The 25782-nt window shown below is 36.0% G+C and overlaps 1 protein-coding gene across 6 annotated transcripts in view; it reads left to right on the top strand.

Moving 5' to 3' along the window:
- LOC127636525 (cAMP-specific 3',5'-cyclic phosphodiesterase 4D-like) overlaps window positions 1-25782 on the top strand; it is a 268642-nt gene that overhangs the window by 188498 nt on the left and 54362 nt on the right. For 2 of the 6 annotated variants that reach the window (XM_052117072.1, XM_052117071.1), the window contains exon 1: window positions 23021-23211. The exons of 3 other annotated variants lie outside the window; for them this stretch is intronic. In XM_052117072.1, coding sequence (XP_051973032.1) covers window positions 23147-23211 — 65 coding nt within the window. In that variant the 5' untranslated portion in view covers window positions 23021-23146. Of the gene's footprint in view, window positions 1-12166; window positions 12279-23020; window positions 23212-25782 lie in introns of those variants that run through there. One more of the 6 variants, XM_052117069.1, reaches the window with a different exon arrangement.

Genomic DNA, 25782 nt, shown 5'->3' with positions numbered 1-25782 from the left:
TAATATAAGCATGTTTTGGATATAAATAGATGATTGATTTAAAAAAAAAAAAAAAAAATTGTGATTAATGATTAAAAAAAATATTTCACAACTTCTCTTTCTCAAAAATTAAGTTCATTTAAATAATATTATATTTGAGTATTCATTGTTTATGAGCTTAAATATTAAAATTGATGAATGCCCATCCCTAGTTTGGATGAGGTGGGATACAATCACTTAATATCCTTATTTGTGTAAATTTAAATCCAATATTATGACAAATCACACTTGTAAATCCTTGATTTAATCACACTGAAATTATGTTAACATGTCTTGTGGCTATACGTTTGAAACTGTGTTGAAACAGGTGTCCGATATGTTAAGAGATCTCCAGGATATGGAAAGCCACAACAAAGAGGAAAGGATGGAGGCCAATTTTACAGTTAGAAAGGATCATTTTCACTTCTCATGCAATTTTCTTAACTGCATCCTATCTGCTGGTTACCATCCATGCCAAACTAACTCTCTACTGTTTACCGACTTGTTTTGACAAGTGTGACTTCATAGTATGTAAAATGGCACGCATGTAATTGTATCACTTCGGGGATGATCTTGTCTACTACACAAGGCACAGAAAAGTGCATGGCAATGACAGCTGTGAACAATGAAAGCAAGATTAGTTTATTAAGTTAAAAGCATGGATCGAGTAACTTTTGACGTCAGTAGAGATGGTCTACTTGTGTTACAGTGACAGCCAGTATGTTTTGAGATTGTATCCTTGCCTGCTCAACCAAACTTCAGGAACCTTTAGCACTGTGGGCTTCTGGCAAATAGTATCATTAAAAAAAAAAATTCACATTTATTTTTATTACATTTATTTATTACATTCAGCTACAAACCGTGTCCAAAATTGAATGTACATGCATCACAGGAGATTTGTCATTTTTGTATTTTTTTTCTGCAAGTTCCCACCACAGTGTAATTTCCAGCACATCTCAAGAGTTGTGTTTAATTTTAAATGTTTTTGACATAAAATGGATGACTCATTTGTCTTGCTAAAGGTAATTTCATAGAGAGCATTTTATGTTTGAAAAGTACCAAGAATAAATGATGGAGGCATGTTAAAAGACCATTTTAATGTTTCCTTCATATAACAAAAAGAAAAAAACTGAAATCTGTTGGTTTTAATAAAAACAAACCCCTGTGAAATGAAATTGCTCAAAGTGGAAGAAACACCCGTTTATATGGGTGCTCACCGTTTCGGGTCAGTGAAGACTCCACATAATTGCAGAAAGGTTCTTCCTTATTAGGCTCTTTTATCAGCAGTCCAGCATGGGTGAGATGAGATCCGAGTTGAAACAGGCCAGTTAACTTGATCTAAGCAAAACATTCCAGCGTTGCTTCCAAAAGAATCGTGGGTCAACAGACCTAAGCCTTGTGCTTGAGTGAGAGGACATGCTGATCTTTCAGGATGTCCAATTCCAAAAGACACAAAAGCACTGGCATTTTTCAATTCAGCCTCCTTGAATACATCTGGATTCACTTAATTTTGTTGTCTACAATGCTAACTTTTCATTCCCTGTGGGCTGAGAAACAGCACTGTTTTGTAACATCCCCTCATCAACCCTGTGTAAGTAGTTGAGAATAACTTTGTTAGGAATATTTTGGATCTAGTCGCGATCTCCAATTCCCCGGTCCCGTCTTTCTGTGTTCGTGCCCAGTGAGGTGCAGTCGTGAGTCTCTGTAGACTTCGCAAAGGAAATAGAAAGAATGTGTAACGATCCCCGTGTTCTCTGTTTTCCGCTTCTGTCACTTTCTGCACTCCATAGGTTCACTTCTGTCACTTGTTTAGCTCCACTGTCTCTCTGTCGGCTTTCCCGCTCACTGTTCATTATTATCACCTGTCTTCGTTAATCTGTCATTTGTTTTGTTTGCTCATTGGTTCCTTTGCTCTCTGTCTGTGTATTTAAGTCCTGTCTGTTGGTTCTGTGGTTGTCGTTCGTTAATGTTTGTATAATGCTGCGTTCACACCGGATGCGAATAGCGCGTCAGGCGCGAGTGATTTCAATGTTAAGTCAATGCAAAGACGCGTTACGCGCGTAAAAAATTCCTGCGGCGCGAATGAGGCGTAGAGCGCGCGGCGCGGTAGACGCGAATACGCCTCATTGGCGCGAATTGAGCGTCTGGCGCGTTACGCGCGAATGGTGCATTTTGTGCATTCACGCGTTTCACGCGAGTTCGCGTCTGCCGCCCGAGTTGAAAAATCTGAACTTTGGCATCAATTCGCGCCGCGTTAACCAATCAGGAGCCTAGCTGCCTGCTGTCACTCAGGAGGTAAAGTGACGTAAACTCCCGCTCGGAAACTTGCATTATTATTGTAATGTAAAGACAACCAACATTAGTGTCTGGACAGTGTTGAATAAGGAAAAAAACACAGGACAGGTTAATTACTTTTGGAGGCTGGCTCCATTTATCATCAAAACAAAAATAAATAAATAATTTAACCTGATATACTACCATGGAAAACCTGACATTTTTAAAAAGTCTCAACTTAATAAATGTGCATGTTGTGGACCTGACATCCTGGAACTGGGGCTGACAACCTGGGAAAAAAAATACAAAATATAATAATAATGGACTATTTTTAGATAGTTTAGCTCTTTATAGGTTTGTGGTTGGCTCTTAAAAGAGCCGTTGTGGGGAAGTCATGAGGAGGACTTCAAATGCTACTCCGTCGGCTGCCATGGTACTGCTCCCTCCGCCGAGAAGTGTGCCATGAAGACATCCCTCACCCGGAGTGCCTCTCTGGAGGAGTTGTTGGCCGCAACCCGACCCAGACCTGGCAGTGGCTCCTCTCCAGCATGTCCCGCGCCCCTCGCTGGTGGACCCAAGTACGGCGACGACGACCCATACGCCGCTGTTCTGCTCTCCAGAGCAAATACAGAGCAGTGACTCTCTCCACGAATGCTCGATCAACATCAGCCATCTTGTAAAAAGATGGCCGTCAACGGGTTTCGCCTCCGGAGTTTCATCGGATTTCGCCTCCGACGCGCGTTATAGTTATAACTGTCTACAGTCTAGTTATACGCTTGACCACTTTGAATCCATTCGCGCGTCAAGAGCGGAATTGACGCGCGTAAATTTCGCTTCAAACTTTTGTTTTTTACACGCGTCAATTTCGCTCTTGACGCGCGAATGGATTCAAAGTGGTCAAGCGTATAACTAGACGCGGTAGGCGCGAATTTGACGCGCTATTCACATCCGGTGTGAACTCAGCAGAATGTTTCCGTGTATCAGTTCCGATGTCTGCTTAAACGCCCTCTGTCCATGTTCCCTGTCTGTCTGTTTACCAATAAAGCCCGCGTTTGGATCCGCACTCTTGTCTGTCTTCCCTCATCATTACAGAATGACACACACACTCGGTCTGTATTCAATCTATTCTATGTTTATTAGAGCAGGCATGTCATTTATATTTTCATGAGACAATAATCAGCCAATGGGAAAGCGGTAATAAGGCCTAATATCAAGGGGGAGAAAATGGGTGTAGAGGCCATATACAGATGTTCCAGCCATGATATCTTACGGTTGACCTTGTGGACGGGTGTGACCTTAATCAGATCACAGAAATAAGTATGCGGAGCATGATAAAGAGAATAAACGGTCAGCAGTTGCTAAATATATTGACTCACTATCATGCGCACTGCAGCCTGCATCTGGGGTCAACTGAACACACATGTAAGGCCAGAAACACATACACAGAGCAGAACAGCATGTATAATTTCATATTTCTCACAAACTTCATCAGTCAATTTGCTCTTATATTGTTCAGCCGGTCATACATGACTGTTTCGCCTTCAAGACAAACATGTGTAAGAGGGCTATTGTTCACATGCCTCAGTTTAACAGGTACCCCTAAGTTAGCTCTTTTTGTTACATTGCTCTCTCTAAGAACTCCTTTATCTCCTTTTTGTACTCTTTGTACATATATTTTAGATCTTGCAACATACTGTAATTTAGCATTTAAGCTGATACACTTAGTTTCCACATATGTCTTTGGTGATCCAATCTCAAGTAGACAGTGTAAATACAGGTGTAAATGGGATCCAGCCAAGCGTGAGTGTGGAAAATGATTGAAAGCCAAAAAAGAAGTAGGGCATTCTCCTAATTTTTTTCTGTTTACAGAGTCCAGGGCAGTCACAGGGGTGTAATATCTTAAAGGAGTAAAATTTGTCTTTGTGTCATTTTGGACTTACACTGACACCTAGTGGCATGGATGCAGCATCATTTAAAATCAATAGTTTTCAGTTTCAGATGCCATTTTTGAAATTTTGTATTTACAGTCAGCCATGATTACTTTAATCAATGACTGAAAGTGTCCAATAACAGGACGGCTACTGAGATTAAGCCAGTAGTATTCAACTGGTCATGTGATTCTAACATGTGCGGACCCTCTTCATGTAGAATAAAATGGCTTTTGTGAGGTTACTGATATGACTGAGTCTTCCTTTTAATTTGGGTGCTCATGATTTTAGACATATATTGCAAAATTGCAATATAAAAAAACACAAAAGCTGAAGCAACAACATAATTTTGCGCTTCTTTGACGCTTTCAGTTCACGTGTCAACTTGCATGGGTCTTCCACATTCAAATTACAACACTATCACTTGCACCATAATGCAACGTAATCACGCTTGACTAAGCTTGTAAATGTAGTTGGTTATATAATGTAAACGTTAAAATATATCACCTTCCTAAGTCGTGCGCTATAGTGAACGTGTTTAGACGTCATAAGATAGTATTGTGTAATAATCTGCCATTTTACTAGTGATTTGAGTGAAAGTGAATTAAAGTAGTTATAGTAACATGATTCTATGAGACCAGGTTGGTTTGGTTGTAATTGGTGGATCTTTGTTAAAAAAAATAATTAATGAAATACAGTTTGTTTGCTTTTTATTTAACAAATATATTAGGACCAATTATTGGTTGAATTTATGCATCTAAAAAGTCTTATCCCATAATATTGCACAAAGGTACATAAGAAAAAATACTGCAGTTCTTCTTTTTTCATAACCCACTTTCCCATCAGCTTTCATAGAAATTAATCTCGAATTGTGAGGCAAATAACGTGTCATCAGATGGGACAGGTGGAAGAGAACAGGCGCCATGGCAATGCACTGGGGCACAGGTGGCAGAGTGGATCTGTGCAAAGTGAGGCCTAAATAAGGGGTGGCAGAAGATGTGATAAGAGATGTTATCTATTATTATGCAATTTCTCACTTTACATTTTGGAGAAATATTATGTAGTGTTGAAGACTATAAAATCATATAATGTCAGGTAGGTCATTAGATTTTAGATTATAGAAGCTATGGATGTGCAAAACCACATTCATTAAATTGGGATGAATTTTGATTTGTATTGTGTTGTCAAAGATTTTTAAAAGAGTTGCTGTGTGGAACAGATATGAGAGTACAGCCCTCTAGTGGTGTCTGAAGGAGAAACTGCTAACTTTATTAACATCAAACATCCTAGACACTGTTCATTGAGTTAGGTGTGGCCTAGCACAGCTTATTAGGATGTTTTTAAACTAATCCGTGAGCAATTTTGTCTTTGTGTACGGTCTCTGATTAACTTCTCTGATGTGATTGGTTCAGGCAGCTAGCAGGTTGGGCCTATCACAATATGCTTATATTTTTGTTTGCTGTTTCACAACAACACGACTGTACCTGTAGAAGGGTTTTGTCTGCCCCTCAGGGACCATGGTTACAGTACTGATGAAAAATGCAAAGATTAGCAGCTGGAGTTTAGACTAGCTGTTTACAAAGTGACATATAACCGTGTCACTTGATCTGCATAATGCTGACCTGCTTTTTGTGGCAATGCATGCAAACACTACTGGTAGGGTCGAGATCTCATTTTAAGATTTGACCAAATTATCCTACAGGGGTCTGCAGATTTTTATTTATATATTTGTATTTGTATTGTATTAAATTAAGTATGAGTGCATTCATGTTATATTATTTATTAATATTGTTTGTTTAAATATTAAATAATAATAATATGTTATATACAGTATACCAAAATAATAATAATACATTGCTTGAAGTTATTTTATTATATTACTTATGAGTACACAAATGTACTATTATTCATTAGTCTATTCATTAATTTCTTTAACTTTATTAAATATTTGTATTATAAATATTTATTTAAATAAAACGTTATTAATACTAATATAGTCATAATAGATTATTATTATTATTATCATTATTATTTATCATTATCATCATCATCATCATCATCATTATTATTATTATTTATATAATTTATAACTAATAGTAAGTTATTTGAATTTGCAATATAATGTACCAAAATTTGTAATCTAAGGCCAAAGCAGGTCTCTGGTATTTATTTTATGTTATTTTACTTATGTGTAATACTTATGAGTACACAAATGTACTTTTATTTGTAAATCTATTCAGTAAATATTCAGGACATAAATAAAAATTACTATTACAATTTAACTATTGTAACTTAAACTACTTCAAAGAGTTCTCATCAAAAAATCCTCCATTGTGCAGCAATAACAGCTTTTCAGATCCTTGGAATTCTAGCTGTCGTTTTGTCCAGATACTCAGGTGACATTTCACCCCACACTTCCTGTAGCACTTGTCATAGATGTGACTGTATTGTCGGGCACTTCTCACACACCTTACAGTCTAACTGATCCCACAAAAGCTCAATGGGGTTAAGAGCCATAACTCTCTTTTCCAATTATCTGTTGTCCAATGTCTGTGTTTCTTTGCCCACTCGAACCTTTTCTTTTTGTTTTTCTGTTTCAAAAGTGGCTTTTTCTTTGCAATTCTTCCCATAAGACCTCCTGAGTCTTCTCGTTACTGTTGAACATGAAACTGGTGTTGAGCGGGTAGAATTCAATGAAGCTGTCAGCGGAGGACATGTGAGGCGTCAATTTCTCAAACTAGAGACACTGATGTACTTATCCTCTTGTTTAGTTGTACATCTGGCCTTCCACATCTCTTTCTGTCCTTGTTAGAGCCAGTGGTCCTTTATCTTTGAAGACTGTAGTGACACCTTTGGATGAAATCTTCAGTTTTTGGGCAGTTTCAAGCACTGTATCCCCTTCATTCCTCCAAACAATGATTGACAGACGAGTTTCTAGAGAAAGCTGTTTTTTTTTGTTGTCATTTTCACTTTTTATTTGATGGTTGAATGACCTGATATTTTAATTATTAAATAAAAAATTGGATGTGTTAAAAATATTTTGTGTGTTGGTATGTGCAGTACATGTCGAAAATGCACATGTTCTCGCTGCACGAGAGATGTAGAAGATGTAGAAGATGATTTCCTGTATTCGCTCAGATTCTGGAATTAATGCAAAGACAACAGGCAGAATCCTGTGCAGAATTTCAGACACTAGATTATTTTCAACAGCAAGATATGTTTTTATATATATATATATATATATATATATATATTTAAAAATTGTGTTTGAGTTTATTTGATGATTTAGCATGCCTGTATCACATATATATATATATGTGATACAGGCGTACGCTAAATCACAAATAAACTCAAACACAATTTTTTTTTTTTTGCATTATTAAGTTTTCAATTAGGCAACTTGTCTGGTCAGGCTAATACAATTATTTTTGTCTTGTCCTTGCAAAAAATCACTTGTCCCAGACAAGCATTAATATCGAGCCCTGAGATGTATTGCCACTTTTCATTGTCACTGTTTTTAAACAAAGTCGACATACCAGCTTGTTCATGTTAATGGACTCTCCTCTCATTCGGCTTAAAGCCAAAATGTTCCCACACCTGAGCTCTGGAATGAAACCAAGTCTATTTGGACTTATTCTTCCAAACATTCTGGCTGGAATTATGCAGTTGTCGGGAAAAAACGGCTATTAAAACACCTATTAGCCTCAAGTAACACGTAATCTTCACTTGTTGCTGTCCGCTCTGTTTGTGGAGCTGCCTGAGCCCCGCCTCCGACACAGAATGGATGAGAGCGACTGGCAAAAATGTTGGAGACATTAATTCTTATGGAAACAAACACGCATGTATACACACTTGGCAATATCGAAGTTGGCAAATATTATCGAGGTCATGTCCATATAACGTACGACAAGTCGATAATGTAATTATCGTGACAGGTCTAATTCTGAATTTTCAATGCTCCAGTATTCTGCCAGGTTACCTGATCAGTGACTGCCCAATAGCAGCCCTCTGCGAACTAATTCTTCATTTTCAACATCAAAATCCGATTAGAGCAGATGTGATCAATGAAGCCCTATTATTTTCCCTTGCTGGTGAAATGAATTAGACATCATTTTCTGTTTTGTAGAGAAATTAATAGTCAGAGGAAGAGGCTTTATGATACCCGCAAACATCTGCTGCTCTGTTTTTATCACCAGCACTGAACATGCTTATAAATCTACACAATGAATTTACCCGTCCAATTACACTCACTGTTTCTTTCAACGTGTGCTAAATACAAAGCAACTGGTAGAGTTGAGTACTAAGAGTTTTTGATGCATACACTAAACAACAGAAACAAAAACAGTAGGGGTTGACAAATAATGACAAATCAATTACTAGTATAATGCCAATTTCAATATTTGAAAATGATGATTAAAGTGATAAAACTGGCAGGTCTCTTGAATAAGAGCAAATTAAAGGCATAGTTCACAATACTGACAAGCGTTAAAGCTGTTCTCAGTGCAGGTGCATGTACAATTTGTTGGCCAGCATCACCTCCAAAGGTTCATTGAGGTGCGTGAATATGACTATGAATGCTCAGTGTCACATTGCCCTGTGTTGTGTTCATAAAGAGAGGACAGGGAAAGACATTTGTTGATGTCCAGGATGAGTTTACCTGTTCGCACCGAGCTCCTGTCCCTGGAACTGTTAGCAAAACATCGCTGCATGTCTACCAGCGACTCACCGTTTGCTACCAACAAACCCATCGATATTAAAGTCAGGAGAAGATGGTAACGTTTTTTATTTGCTATTTTTAACCACATCCAACTCTCTTTGTTGTGTGCTTTGACTCTAGCCAAGCAGAATTCAAGATTTTGCATTTTAGCTGTATGTTTTGCCTGGGTTTACGTCTCTAAACTTCAAAGGTCTTTGCTTCGTTAAAAGGCCGGGTGTAAACATTTCTTTTTGTATTTCCTTTTATGCATTTGTCTTCTGTGCTCAGAGAGGCATCAGTATGGGAAAGCAAAATTAGTTATGTTTCTAGTATAACTTAATCACATTCCCTTTAATGACTAAATAGATCTGAATAAAAAATGGCTTTTATGGAATCAAACAAGTTTTAGTGGTCTATGCATCACTATTATTGTTACGGTTAGGGATCTGATCATGTTATTGTCTTATGCATGAGTTGTAAAACTGTATATTCCTACAATCTATCAAAAATAGTCTAATTAGTAAATATGTTTGTTAAGCCAAGCATCACCATTACTGTTGCTCGTACTTCGGTTAAGGAATTTGAACAAACTCCTAAAAACCTACAGTAAGTAGTAAATTTTGGCACCTAACTTGTCCTGCACTGTTTAGTGCTCCAAACATGAATGATACAAATTAGAATTAGGGAGGGAGGGAATTTTTTATTTATTTTTTCTAAAATAGTAATCCCCCACAACACCTTTATCCATCCCTTATGTAAAATTAACCTTGTTTTACTGCATAGTAAAACTGTTTCATAGTTAAACATTTGTATTTGAAGCAAACACACAATATTAATAAAAAAAATTATCATGATTTTACCACAGTAACTATAGTTCAGCTATTGTATTTCTAATAAAACCAGCTACAAGAATTTACCATGGTTTTACTATAATATTTACATTATTAAATGCATTAAATGGTAAAACCATAGTTTAGCCATGACAACTCTTTAACATGTTAATGTGGGCATAACATATTGACAGGATATTGGTCTTGGCATACTAAATTTTCTTCTTCTGCTATAATATTCACAAGACAGGCTGCATCAAGTATGTATGACATGCTGCTGCAAAATTAGACATAAATACAATCCCCATGTATCACATCCAGACCTTTGGTGCTGAGAGGAGGATGGTTTCAGAGAAACCTCTTACAGTATGCTGAGTGAAACCGGTTTACTTGCAAACTGAGCTAATTTAAATGTTTGTTGAAGAGAGAGTGCGCAAGTTGATTGGCTATCCGATTACATGTCAAAGGACCTATCAGCTTGAACAATGTGATCTGATTAGCTTGACTAACAGGTAACAAGTTCAAACCTTACGCCGTATAGAGTTTCATGAACTTCTGAACTTAGTCATGAATAATACAAGAAAAACTCATATTTTAACATTTAAAAAAAAAAAAAAAAAAAACATTGATTGTTTTACTATAGTAACACAAATGTTAATTTGTGGTTCTTACAACAACAACAAAAAAAAACAATGTTCATGGTTACTGCTGGCTTACTATATTGAAAACATGATTCAGGTTGTTTGGGAATGTTTTTGTTTTATGGTGGAAATCATGGTTTTAAAAACTTACTTTACCAAAAATGAACCATGGTGTTACTAGTGTAAAACATAATTTTTTTTTTTGGGCAGAATTATTTGGCTGAATTGAACCTTTATTATTACTAGGTTTTTTTTACTACGACACCCTGGTTAAAACATGGGAACTGTAATAAAGCCATGGTAAACTATGTGGTTATGGTTTTACTACAAATACCATAGTTCAACTAGGGTTATTATAGTAAAACCATGGTTAATGTTTGTAAGGGATGAAAAAAGGTATTGCAAGGGAGACCACACAAAACAAAAAAATTCCATTCCTGTCCTCCTAAATGGTGTACTTTTCTTAGTCATCTTAAGATTGTCTTGGTGGATGATAAAACGGCATCTTTTTCAGCATCTCGTGCAGGAGTGCTGCATTTTCTAGACACCGTGTCAGTTAAAAAAGAATGTCAACTTTTTAAAAGTATGTTAGACGTACATTAAAGGAGGAACATAAGGCATATATAATATTACAGAGATTTGAACCTCTAAACAACGCCCTAGGAACCACCAAAAACACTATAGAAATGCACTAAAACCCACTCCGAACAACTTAGCAACTGCAAAGAAACACCCTTGCAACCACACACAACACTCTAGCGTCACAAACAGAGTTTTGTTGGAGCAAGCTCACAAATTGGTATGTTTCATATTATATCTCTTATAAAATATATGTAATTGTTAATACTTATACATAATTGGTTGTGAAGGAGGAAGTGGGAGCCGGGCAAACAATCCAGCGTAAACATTTCCTGATGGCTCTGCAGTATTATAAATTGGGTTATATCCTCTTTTGTCTGAGTGTCCTGAATCACTCGATACAACCGATCCTTGATATATATATATATATATATATATATATATATATATATATACAGGTCATATATAAGTGTACTCACTTATCCGTATTTACTGGTAACAGAAAAAAAAGAGCTTTTGTTGCCATTTATTGCGTCATTTATTGGCTTTTTTTTTTTGTTATTTTGGTTCCATCTTGAATGCATGACATGACGTAATAAGGAATGCCCAGGAGCTTCCCAGGTGCACCTGAAGGCAGCATAATACCAATTCTCTTCCTCCCATAAGTTGCATCTCAAGGTCTTAGATAGAGAGAGCGAGAGACTAAAATGCAGCCGAACGGGAATTTGGTCATTTGAAAAGGTGAATTGGATGCCTTTTTACCACACAGAACCCTTTGATTCAACGGATTTACCTTAAATACCTCACACAGATTTGGGCCTTTCTGTGGAGAGATGTTTACACTCAATGCTTTTGAGGGTTTTGGTTTGCAAGTATGCGAATGCAGTGACACCACTTTGAAGAAGACTGTATGTCGTCAACTGTGGGGTCTCGGCTGTTAGCATCAACTTGCAAAACGATTAGAAAACACAATGCTTGTTAGATATTAAGAAAAAAGAGAGAGGTACGAGTAGCCCTATGCTGGACAGCATGTCCCTAAGTACTAATGAGATTACCAGAAGAGGCGGAACTGGGGTTATCAGAGGCTAAATACAGACATCTCGTCTGTAACTTCAAGCATAAGGGGTGGGGACTGTGAAACCCAGATAGAGTCCAGGAAGCTCTTCAAACATCACAAGAAGAGGCTTCAAATTGGACGACTCAGACTCTGGAACCCCATGGATTTACACAGGGACTTTATGGGCAACTTCATAGCCCCGAGTGTAGCGCTTAGCAGGGGTATGAAACGAAAACGCCTCCTCAAATCTTACAGGTACTGCCAATGCTCAGATAAACTCTTGTCTTGCATATTTGAGATTCATTTATATGATTTAAGATGACACTATGAGATTTTATGCTCAGTTATGTATGCAAAACACCAACATTGGTGATAGATTGATGGAAGTTGTGGGTGGTTTATACAGTTTGCTGTCGTGTGTACTTAATAGTGACAGGTGGAGATTGCTGCTTTTCTAAGCCCACTGTGGATTATATATGTGAGACCAGTGGTTAATAAGGCTTTCTATATATATATATTTATAATTTTCATTCATACGAAATGCAACTTGGCAGTATTTTAGCCGTCTCTGTAGTTGCAACGTGTACAAACATAAATCCTTGCTCCGCTCACTCCAACCCTTTCTACTTTGTATTTTTATTTTATGTTTTTACAACAAACAATACATAATATATATATAAACAAAGTAGCTAAGAAGTTGAATTTATATAGCAACTTTTCAATGCTCAAGGATGCTTTACAACAAATTACATCATGTAAATTAGATTCAAATTCATACATAATAAATGCTATGTTTACATTACATTTACATGGAAATAATACTGTTTACATTTACTAAAAATTTTTTTGCAAATTGTGCAAATTTTGTGCACATTTTAGCATTTGCTGTAACAGAAATTTGTTCTCATGAGATTTGACAGGCTGCAGATGATATAAGGATGTGGGTAATTTTTGCGATTACTTTTGAAAGAGGAAACATTTCTTGCCCCGGTATGGTGATAAGTTGGTGTGAGGTTTTTTTTTTTTTTTCTTCTTCACCATAAACCAAAACTGTTGCACCATGAAGGTTGCTGAGACATCAATGACCCTTTGCATTTAAAACATTACTTTCATTTACAATAGAGCTATAATTCCTAAAACTCTATTTAAACAATGAGGCACAAGAGGCCATGCTATATTTGTTAATATACAGCACTGTGCAAAATGCATAGGCGCTTAAGACGGTTATTTATATCTTAAGCTTTAGTGCGTCAATTATAAAAATACTTTTTATACTCCCAAACATTACTTTGAAATTAAAAAAGATTACAGTAAAAGAACAGGGAGCCCTGCAACAGATGTCATGGCCCCCACAAAGCCCCCCACTGAACATCGAATCAGTCTGAGATTACATAAAGACACAGAAGCAATTGAGACAGCTTAAATATATAGAAGAACTGTGTTGAATTCTCCAAGAAGCTTTAAAATCCAATCTGCCAACATCCAAGAACAACTGTGTCCAGGTGAACAGGAGAATTGGTGCTGTTTTAAAGGCAAAGGTAGCCACACCAAATATTGATTTAGCTTTTTATGTTTACTGGATTTGTATGACATTAAGTGATAAATGAAAACTATTTCTGTCATTTTATTTGAAGACATCCTCACTATGCAACATTTTTCACAAGTGCCTAAAACTTTTGCACAGTACTTTACTTTAGTCATGCAGGCAGAGTGTTGTTAGGCATGACGTTCAACCGGTTTCTACATATTGAAAAATAATGAGCTTTTTCAAATAAAATATTATTTAGCAAATTAATTTAGTACCCTTATTCCACATGAAAATATAGTTCCTCAGATGTAACCTAATGTTAATAGTAGGGATGCTCCAATCAGGATTTTTATAGCTGATACATTCACCAGATCTTGTCATCTGATTAGCCGATACCAATCCAGATACCGATCATTTCACCTTTTATCAGGATCTCTGTCATAACTGCATACCGGTATATGTTGCTTTCTGCTCACTGCCACTATTCATCGAATTTTCCTTTTCCCAATAATTTCCCTTTGCCTATAAAAACAAACAAATAAAAAAGTTTCAAAGGCTTATTAAAAAAAAAAAAAAATATATATATATATATATATATATATATATATATATATATATATATATATATATATATATATATATATATATATATATTTTAAGACTAAATAATAGGCTAACAAATTATTCTCTATATTAAGACACTAAGCTTAAACAAATGAAGCTTAGTGTCAAACTGAAGACAGATTTATAACTCATAGGTGCAATTAAACTTAATGTGACATTTTTGGTTATTGAATCATTTTCATTATTTCGTATTATTATTTTTCCTCATTTGAATTCTATTATTTTTTTCATTATATTTAATACATTATATTATGGTATCTCAATATTGTATAAAGGAATATTATATTTATAAATTCCTTTCCTGCCTTTTATAGTTTATAGTTGATTTTTCACTTGTTGCTGCTTGAACTTTAATGGGGGAACACACGCTCTCTCATGAGGGCAAGAGATGAAAGGTAAAAGGAGAAAGAGCACATGTTTCTGGACTCTACAGGTGCTAGTATTGTTAATGCCGTTTAATTGGGAGATATTTAATAAAGATGTTTGAATTACACCACATTTTGTAACTCTTATTACTGAGATGGCGATACCTGGCGCAGACTAGGAAGCTTCCTCCATGAACAGTAATAAGGACCGTTTCCCAGCTTGTGCTGATTTCCCTTTGCTTGTCGTGTTTGAAACACCACATTAACAGTACAGTAAACAAACTTTTCATATTGGCCAAACATCTCACAAGGCATTGTTCTTAAAGGAATGTTCCTTTAACTGCTGAATCACGTTTATTTTCTTACAACACTATTAGTGTTGGGCCAGTATTCCAAACATGCCATAACAGTGCTGCTAAAGTCTTTAGTGACATGAGGGATCGGATTTCTGCCAAATCACCAATCAAGTCTTAGGACATGAATATAGGCTGATACTGATTGGTGGTGGACGATCAGAGCATCCCTAGTTCATAGTTAGTCTCTGTGGGTGCTCTGCAGTGATATACACAGTAACTAATGAACAGGTGTTTCTGTAACGAGGCAGACGAGCAGTGGGATCCAAGTGCAGCTTTTAATGAAAACATAAGATAAACCAGGTAATTCTGGGTATAACAAAACACAGGGAACAAATAAAACATCCACGATGGGAACCAAATTATAAACAAGAGAAAATATCCACGACGGGCACGGGCAGGAACACATTCAAGGAACATACATACAACAACTGACAATGAACGATAAAACAATAGGGTTTAAATACACAAAGGATAATGATTAAATGACACACAGGTGAGAACAATGAAGTGCTGTTGGCAGTGATGAGGGCAGGGAATTATGGGAAGTGTAGTCCGGGACAGATGACAAGGGAAAAACACAGGGCAGACAACAGTGAATTGTGACAGTTTCACATCATATCTTTTATATTACATGTATATGTTTTTATTATTATTATTTTTATTAAGCAGTTTCATGTTTGAGGTGAACAGCTTTCAACATTTTCTCTTTTTGTTATATGAATGTCACGTTACAGCTGGCTTAAAAACGTTTTACCAGGTCTTAATTGTTTATTTTGGTTACTTTTAAAATGCCTTTTATGTAAAGATTTTACAGTTTTATCCTTGTCCCAGACCCAGGCTTAATATTCAACTATGAAATTCCATTAAATTATTCCATGTCTAAAACTAAAATAATCTAAAGAGTGAAATAAACTAAATATTTATTGTATGAAAATTATTTCTGTACATTTAAAGAAAATAATACATTGCAACTGTTTCACACTTGTGACATCATTTCCACCACTAGAATTTTTTTTCAGAAGTTAGTGTACTTGTTAACCAAGTGGACAAAAGTGTCAGTGAAGAGTATGCTTAATTTTAGAGGTTGACCGATATTGTTTTTTTCAGGCCGATGCCGATCTTTTCAAGGTTGAGATCCAAATGCAGCTTTATTTAAGGGGCAATCCAGACACGTAATCCAATATTCAGAGCATCCAAGAGAAGCACAGGCATAACTAGGAATGGGTATCGTTAAGGTTTTAATGGTACTATCTTACCGATACTGCTTATCGATCCGGTACTTTAACGGTATTCTTAACAGTTCTTTTTGTATATATATATATATATATATATATATATATATATATATATATATATATATATATATATATATATTACACAAAGATAAACGTTATATAGGCACAGTGATTTAATTTCAGGAAGGTCTACTAACATTACTGTTCAGGTGTGGTCTAAAAAGAAATCTAATAAAGTAATCAATTGTAAAATAACTCTGCATAGTTTATCATAGATAGATTAATGCTTATTAATGCAGAAGTTATTCATTCAAGAGCTGTAAGTGATTTTCTCTTTGCCTTTTGTTGTTTGATTCACAGTAATGGCTCAATCGTCAGCATGTTTATTAGGATACTTCCCCTTTAAGACCGAGTTCAGATCTAATAGGCTCCTGATGCACCAACTATTTCCATAACTACATCCATTTAAGACATAAACTGTGTTTAAGTGAATCTCCAAGCCGATCGTTTAGAAATATTTTTGTGTATATTTGATCCTTTAGACGCGCACATGAAACCCAAAGTAGCCTATACTTTGCTTGTCTCTTTGCGGTCTGTTTCGGAGCGCGCGCCGCCTTGGTAACGGTATCTCTTGCGCTCTTTTTATTTTTAAACGCGTCCCGCAATTTAGCAACAGTAGCATTTTACAACAATCACCGATCGTGCTGATTCTGACGTTAAGTTTGAGTTTTAGGGAGAAATGTCAGTGCACCGCTGTGAAGGGAAGGATGTTGTGCTAGACAGAATGCGGCTTATGTATAAATATTCTTTTTATAATCTTTGGAAGATGAAATCTAAAATAAAATCAGACTAATATCACAGATCTAAACCAGGCTACGTTTGAATGTTTAGTTCTGTCCTCCGTCGTCACTCATTAAGCAGGGCTCATGTTGTGCTCGCTGTGGCACCGCGTGAGATCTCTCTCTCTCTCTCTCTCTCTCTCTCTCTCTCTCTCTCTCTCTCTCTGACTGCGAATAGCTAAATTGCATCACAGACAAATGGTTTAATATTATTATACATAGAAATGGCTGGCGAGATAAAATAACTTTCTCTTTATAGCAATAATACATGTATTTTCTTAATTTCTCCAGTACCGACAGCAGAACCGATAACGTCCGAGCTTACCAAAGCCAGTCCTTCAATAGCCTATAGTGCATTGGTATCTTTTTTTATTACTTATTTCTCTGCATTGAGTGACAACCCTCTCAATATAAGACACACAAACAGAACAAATAAAAGTCTCAGATTCACTGTCTGTAATTGCAAAATTCTTACTTACTTATTGTGACATGATAGCAACCCTTCTGCTGTGATAATGCAACTTCAACTACGTTATCAATATCCAAAGTAGCCGAACGTCGAGCGTTTGTCGCGTTTTTTATTGAAGTTGGCAGTAACATATCAAAAGTTTTTAATTAAATATAAAGAAGTTATACAAATCGTCCGACCGATTAATCGGTCGACCTCTACTTAATTTACCCAAATTATACACGAAGTCTGAAAATAGTATTCAATTACATGTATCTTATGATACATAAAATGTTAGCTATTAGATTAACCTTAGCAAGGCAAAAGATTTGGTCATTCTATTTGAAAAACTTAAAAAATATAATTTCCATCAGCGTCAATTCCACCACAGAATTCTATTAAACACAAAACAGAATTTGAGATGTGATGGAAATAACACTGTGTGTCATTATGACAAAAATGACATACATCTCATGTGATGCATGTTCATACACTGTTGGACATGGTTAGTAGACAAATTAAATAAAAAATGTTTTAAAGAGACATTACTTTCTTGTAATGCACATGCCATTTTTCAGCCAACCTCTTCAAATTTACAGAAATTCCCACCACCAAAGAATGAGTCCAATTTTGTTATTTCTTCATTCACCACCAGAGGGTCTCCTACTTTTTCTGAAGTTCTTCATTTGAATTTTCTTGAGGTTTACAGCTCATGAAATGATGTTTCTCATAGACATTTGGACTGATTACACAGAATGCATTCTGTTTTATCTGGAATGAGTTGAATATTCTGTGAGCAAAATTTTGGTGGTATGGTCAAAAGAAAAGTTTCATGACTTCAGAGGCTTGCACTCAGTACTCATTGCACATTGTAGTTCATGTGGCATGTAATATAATGCGACACTATAGAACAATGATTCGTTGCACACCCTGCCTGTCCACCAATCTGAAGAAGTGTGCATGTTCATGATACCCATGCCACAAAACAACCCAAATGCCATGTACCACTCAAGTCAGAATGTCATGAGACGTTACTTTGTGCTAATACTTTGCGCACAATTTTCCGTCTGCTATTAGAGCACAATGAGTTTGCTTAATCTACTGAATATCTGAATGGGATTCTTGTATTCTGAACTTAAGTTTGATTGTTCATTTCCAGGAAAAGTGATTTTGCTCTAATCGTGGAGATGTGAAGAAGTTGAATACATTAGAAAGTGGAAAGATTTGATCAAGAATTTGGCTTTAAGTATTCGTCATGCAGACTGCATTATCTTAAAATGAGTTATAAACAGTGGAAGTTTACATTTCATTTGAGGGCTGCCTGTATATTATGTCTGTTGTGTTTTTAGTACCATTTTTTAAAAAGGATGTATACGTTCACAATAATTATCTTGAACTAATAGAGAACAGTACTTGTACAGCACCTATTAATGTTAATTTCTGCATATACTAATACTTTTAACATTTACATTAGTTAATGCATTATGAACAAACAATGAAAAGTAGTACAGGTATATTTATAAAAAAGCATTATACCTTAAATGCATACCTTAAACGGGACCTCATTCACATATGTAATATACAATGTTTATATGGATGTGTTTTAAGGGTGAAGGGTATAGAGGTGGAAGAAGATGTCACAGCTTAAATCCTCCAATGATACACACTGCTTCATGCATCTTTTTTTTTTTTATTAGATCAGATGCGGTCTGCTGGGTAATATCATACACACTTGTGCAGTTGTAAGCATGTAAGGAAATTCAGTTGCATTCCCATCTACACTATAAGAATTCCAGTAAAAGCATCTTCATTTTAAGCTGTCCCAAATCACACACTATAAACTAACAGTATGCACTTAGCCCTGTACAGGGCTCCAGACAAAAAAAAAAATACTTTTACATTAAGGAGCCAAATGGCTGTTTTAAGACACCAAATCACAGAACTGCTCGATTTAGATTGTTGTTCAGAAACAAGATGATAATGACCCATTATTCTGAGGTTTAATAAACAGTATAGTTGAGAATATGAGTTTGGATTCCCCTTTTGTCTCATAGATGTTCACACCCCTTTCATAATTGATAAAAACATAAGAGGTAAAAGATTTTTTACTTTATTTAGTACTGCCCTTCAAAATCTACATTACAGATATTTACATAAAGTATAGTATGTGCACAGTAGTGTGTTTTCTTCTTGAGCATCAATGCATGTTTGCACCTTGTGTAATAGTTGTGTACAAGTCCCTCAGTTGTCCAAAGTGTCAAAAGCTGGATCTCATATATATAATTTAATTTAATTTACATGGTTTATAATATTGCCTTAGTCCTTCTTTACTGCTACCGATGGACCAGACACAGACTACAAGATTGCAAATTGAATGAAATGCCAGATGCAGTTTATCGTGCTACTCCAATCCCAATCAGTAATTTCCAGAAGAAGAAAAAAAGTGGTATATAACGTGAGACTTTTAATTATAAAGAAGCCCGAAAAACACAGGGGACTCATATTTTGAAATGTCTGAGCTCCTAGTTTTGAACTCACTGACACTACAGCTGATTCGCTGAGAAGGTGACTGATTCAGACTGCTAACCTGAGTTTAAGAGTTCAAACCATCAGTTCTTTTCAGGTGATTCATGAAAAAGACCTGGTTTGTTCGTCATCACAACAGAACAGGTGAAAAGTGGTGTGAGACACACTGGGGCGTACTCTAAAGATGTATGCAATAACTCACAAGACAATATCTGACCAAACTGCATATGAACGCACACAACCAGACCAATGGTGACTAGATTTCAAATTATTATCGCAATCAAATGTTTTTGGTAGCATTTGCGACCGTTTTAGTTGCAGTCTGGAGCCCTGCATGTAGTGGATACATTTGATCATAACAGTGATTGGGAGTAATTAACTAAAAGTAGTGAAATTTTTTAGTAGCATGACAGTGAATCTTTTCCAGTAACGAGCTACGTTTTCCAACAGGTAGTGCTTAGAGGTTGACCTATAGAGGGTTTTGCCGATACCGATAACTAAGGTGGGAAAACAGTCCGAATGCCAATAGTTTTCATAATGTAAAATATGAATGAAAACTTTCCACTCAGTGTAAAATATTTCTGAACTTTAGTAAGTTTCACTTTCTTAAGAGCCTTTGTCTGAAATATTACAGATCAAATGTGTTTGTTGTTCAGTAGTAACATCAAACACTTCCTTACAAAGCCAAATAGTGACTGTATGCTTCGTCACTACTAACAATATTTATTATTTTATTTTATTGTCATTAAATATATGCATGATGTTAAAAAGGTAGAAAAAAGCATAGAAATAAAATCAACTCAAGTCTTTTCTTTTTAAAGATAAGTTTAGAATGGAATTGTATATATAATATGTGCCCTCTCATGAATATAAAATATATATTTCAGACAAATATATTTTACCATGCTCTTACTTTTTTTGTACCTACTTCATAAAGTTAGAAAGCTTGTACAGAAGTTCATTTTATCAGAACGGAGAAAAGTTTGTGAATCTTTATTGTAAAAAAAACGATAAAACTGTTCCTGTGTGCATCACATTCATGCAAAGCAATTTGCTAGTGCTTGGGCTTCTGACACAAGCAATTGGCCAAGCAAAAGCAAAAACTCAGGCAGTACTTTCATATAGGTTGGCATTAATGGCGGATTTACTACTGATGATTAACTTATAAATTCACTTAGGAGCGCTCATGTTTATAACTTGACTGGAGCATACTGAACACCGCTCAACCCTGGAAAAAAACTAAACTCAACGGATCTGCACAAATTCATGTGACTTTTTTCATTCAAAATGGCATATTAAGAGGAAAGTTAAGCAGTTTCCATCATTGACTTTATTCTAACCATTCGAACAGCTAATGTTAGCTTTAATGTTAGCGTCCTTGCCATCTTGTCAGCAATGCAGTTCTCAAGTGCAGCGAGTAGTTATAAACAAAATAATTATCAAACTAACTTTGGTTGTCATAAATGACTGATTTATTGTAACATGATAATAATATTAACATGTATTGTATATATACTGTACATTGGCTTTATTCTGTCGGTGTTTAGACAGAAGTTTAGACATCACGGCTCAGAGAACACTGCAGTAGAATAGAACTTTCAAGAACACCTCCATATCTACTGAGTCCTGTCAAGACCTTAATTTACACTCCCTTTATCACTCTATCCTTCATTATCTGTTGTTCTGTCTCATCTCCAATTACACTTTCTGTATTAATCCCCACGGAGGATTATTGGTCAAATATCAGAGCAAGCTTATTATTGTTAACTGAAACTAAATTCTAAAAGATAATCTAGAAAAACTAAATTAAAAGTAACATTTAAAAAAAAAAAAAAAAACTAATCTGAAATGATTATGCATTGCTTCAAAACGTATTCAAATAAATAGAAATTATCATAAAATATTTTTAGTTTTCGTTTTTAATACTTTGACTTGTGCATGTTACAAAATTGTTTTGTTTCTTTAAATGTCTCCATCTGTTGCATTGTGAACATGCCATCTACTCGCCATGAGTTTCATGGGCTCACATTTGGTTTTGTGCTCAATGTTCAAGATAAATTGATTAGTTTGTTTAATCACATCATCCATTGTTGTTCAAAATATAAAGGGATACATACTTTATTAGGAACACCTGTACACCCACTTATTCATACGATTATCTAATCAGCCAATTATGTGGCAGCAGCGCAGTGCATAAAATCACACAGAAATGAGTCAGGAGCTCGCCTTAAGGTTCGATGTGTTGTGCATTCCGCAGAACTTTAGCTGCTGAAATCCCAGGAGATCAACAGTTACAGAAATACTGAAATCAGCCCGTCTTGCACCAATAACCATGCAATGGTTGAAAACACTGAGATAAAATTTTTTCCCCATTCTGATGGTTGATGTGAACATTAACTTAGCTCCTGAACCGTATTTGTGTGATTTTTTTGCATTGCTCTGCTGCAACTGATTGGTTGTTTTTACTATGTTGTATGTCAGCCTAGCTAAACTATATGTAGACCTAAGTGTAATCTGGAGTAGATAATGAATAGTTTAATTTAAAGGACAATAGACAAAATTGTTTCCTGCCAAGTCACACTCATCTGTTAACTGAAATAGAAACAAAAATAAAACTAAAATATATTGATAGAATAAAATTAAAACTAAAAATATTGAAAAACTAAACTAAAACTAACACAGTTGGTAAAATAACTGAAACTAAACTAAATATTTTTTTTTTTTTTAAAACTGCGTGTGTGTGTGTGTGTGTGTGTGTGTGTGTGTGTGTGTGTGTGTGTGTGTGTGTGTGTGTAAGTGGGATTTGATGCTTTCACCAACTGCATATCCACCCACCTCCACTCCCTAAAACTGCCGCTCTGGTTCCTTTAGTGAGATACAACAGAAATACATACACACACAGGACCCTGAGGGTTTATCCCCCTGCAATGCACATACTCTCTCCCACTGCTAGGCCACTGCTGCCCAGGGAAAGTAGAGTAGAGGAGGAGAGGCTAAGAAACGTGATCTTCACTCGAGAAAGCTTACTTAGCCTGCAGACGCACACACACACAGACAGACGAAGAGAGACAGTCACTCCATCCGCATAGTTTTAGCACAGTGGTGGATTATCTCGCGGAAAGCATGTCTATCATGGAGCAGGACCGACTCTGAGAAAGACGAAACCAGGAGACTCGAGGGAGAAGACAGAACGTGTTTCGCCATGAGTATTGTTATGAAACCGCGCTCACGTTCCACGAGCTCTCTCAGAAACACGGAGGGAATCTGGTAAAGTTTTTACTCTTTACTTAAGTCAAATTTCTCACATTTACTGTTCCATCTGCGCTCATAGATTTGTCCCCTGTGCGCAATGTAACACAAAAGTGTATATATTCGTAAATTGATGTCTAGTGTAGATTTTTGCTTTGTACAAATTTCTCTGTGCACCGTTTTAGAAATTTGTATATATATATATATATACATATATATATAATACCAAAATTCATAGTTTTATGACCATTGTTTGGTTTTTTTTTCATACGAATTACTCTGTGCACCGTTATCGAAATTTGTGGCGATACTGATTTAATGTCACGAGTGTAAATGCATAGTTTGATGACTATTGTAGATTTTCGTTTTGAAAGAATTTTTCTGTGCACCATTATTGAAATTTGTGGATTATATTGATTTAATATTACAAGTGTGTAAATTCGTAGTTTGACATCTATTGAAGATTCTCACTCTGTACGAATTTCTATGTGCACTGCCATAGAAATTTATGGCTGATATGGATTTAATGCCATAAGTATGTAAATAAATAATTTGACGTTGACTGTCATTTTTCACTCTTTAGGAATTTCTCTGAGCACCGTTATCGAAATTTGGGTCTGATAATGATTTAATGCCAAATGTTTGTAAATTTGGAGGTTGTGTGTATTGCAGATTTTTGCTTGAACCCTTATAGAAATTTGTGGTCAATATTAAAACTAATTTAATAAAAAGTGTTTATTAGTTTAACGTGTATAATAGATAATAATTTTTTATGTTCAAAATCCCATATGATGGCAAATATTATAAATTGACATTCTTTTGTTTGTTAAAAAAGTGTTCGCAATGTGCAAATCTAGAACAAAAAGGAAAGATTAGTACTTTTAAAATTTGCCGTGAAAAATAGGATAACCTGATGTAGATTAAACAAAAATAAACCATTATACCATTTGCTTCTAATACTGACCGATTTAAACCATTAGTGATAATTTTAAGTTTGTTTGTTGTTTGATGGCATAACTGCAGTATTTGTGCAGTACAAAAATATCTTTGCCCATAGAAAGAAGTGAATCTTTGGTCCTTCATAATCCCATCAGCTGGCAACTTGAGTCAAATTTCAAATGTGCCACAAGAGACCTTCAACATCACAAGAGCCATAACAGCTGTTTCCAATAGAGCGCAACAGTCTGGTTCGAGAATTTAAAGTCCCATAATATTTTTTTTTTACGATAACTTATAAACATTTAACAGAAAGTTAAAGTTACCATTAAAGTTTTTGAGGAATTCCCAGTGAAGAACTACACTACCCATGATCCTGAAGAGAAACCAATCAGAGAATCACAGCCAACAAAGCGATCACATCATTTGCAGTGCTTCATGGGGTTGTGGTTCATTCCCTAATGAAAGACGTTAAGTACCTACACAGTCTCGTACCTTCATCTTTTTGTCATCTTTTCAAATGCTTTTTCATTTCAAATCAAAATTTGTACATTTTGATTCACCTCGGAGCTGCTTGGTTTGATTTATGTCTTAGAACTTTGTTTATGAAGATATTTAAAAAAAAAAAAATGGGAAAATTAATTCTGGAACTAAGACGGCTGAAAAAGTGAGCGGGCACTGTGGTGCTCTACAGTATAGCTCACATATCCCACCACCAAAATAAGCATTTCAGCAATTATTATCTTTCAGTAATTATGCCTCATCGTGCACATGGTCTGTTGTATTGAAAACAAAGCCAATATTTATCCCTAAAAATTTTAGATGTCTTGTAACAATAAAGGGCTGGTGGGTGACTTCTGTATTTAGAGCTGTGTTGTTGCCGAATGAGGACCATATTTGAGAACAGATGCCCTAGCATGCTCTAGTGCTCGTCTCATTCTCCTTTCGGCTCACGCCGTCAGCCGACGAGAGCCCTGCTCTGACCTGGAAACGTGTGCCGGGCCACACTGCGCCCGCACGGAGAATGCAAGTGCATCAGCTCATGCGTGCATGCCTTTGTTTGTTTCTCTAGCCGCTGTCTCGTGCCTGTGATCTATCCAGGGTAGGACCTCTGCCAAAATAGGCCAAGGGCATCTCTCTTGCTCTATCACATCTTTTGCATCTTTATAAATAAAATAATTTTCATTCGCCGTCGATGGTTAGGCCAACTACTGTCCAATTAGATAGGCCCCTTTTGAGCCCTGGGCCCCTGTTGTGCATCAGCCTCTCTCGACAGAGCCCCGGTGGACAGATACCTGCCAGCGCGCCCCAAACTTAACTGACCTTCTTTGCCTTAAATGGAAAAGGTGCAGATGCTCCTCACGTAATGGAGCTCGTGGTGTTTGATGTTGGCCACATGTGACGTTTAGACCTCGGCGTGATGTCTGGTGAGGCAGATTGGATGTGTCAGGTTCTCCCGCTGGATGAAGAAGTTTTTAATAGTGTGTTGGTGTGTGTAGTGGTGTATGTGTGAGAGAGATCGTAAGAGCTTCTGGCTAGTATTTATGTCTCCTTGTTACATTAAATGAAGCCTTGTATGATTGTAGAACTTGGAGGATGTGTACTGTTTTTTTGGCTTGGGAAGTTGCTTTCTTAAAGGAATAGTTTATTATT

Source organism: Xyrauchen texanus, chromosome 44 (genome assembly GCF_025860055.1).
Source record: "Xyrauchen texanus isolate HMW12.3.18 chromosome 44, RBS_HiC_50CHRs, whole genome shotgun sequence".
Classification (NCBI taxonomy): Eukaryota; Metazoa; Chordata; class Actinopteri; order Cypriniformes; family Catostomidae; genus Xyrauchen; species Xyrauchen texanus.
This window is presented reverse-complemented; position numbering and strand designations above follow the sequence as displayed.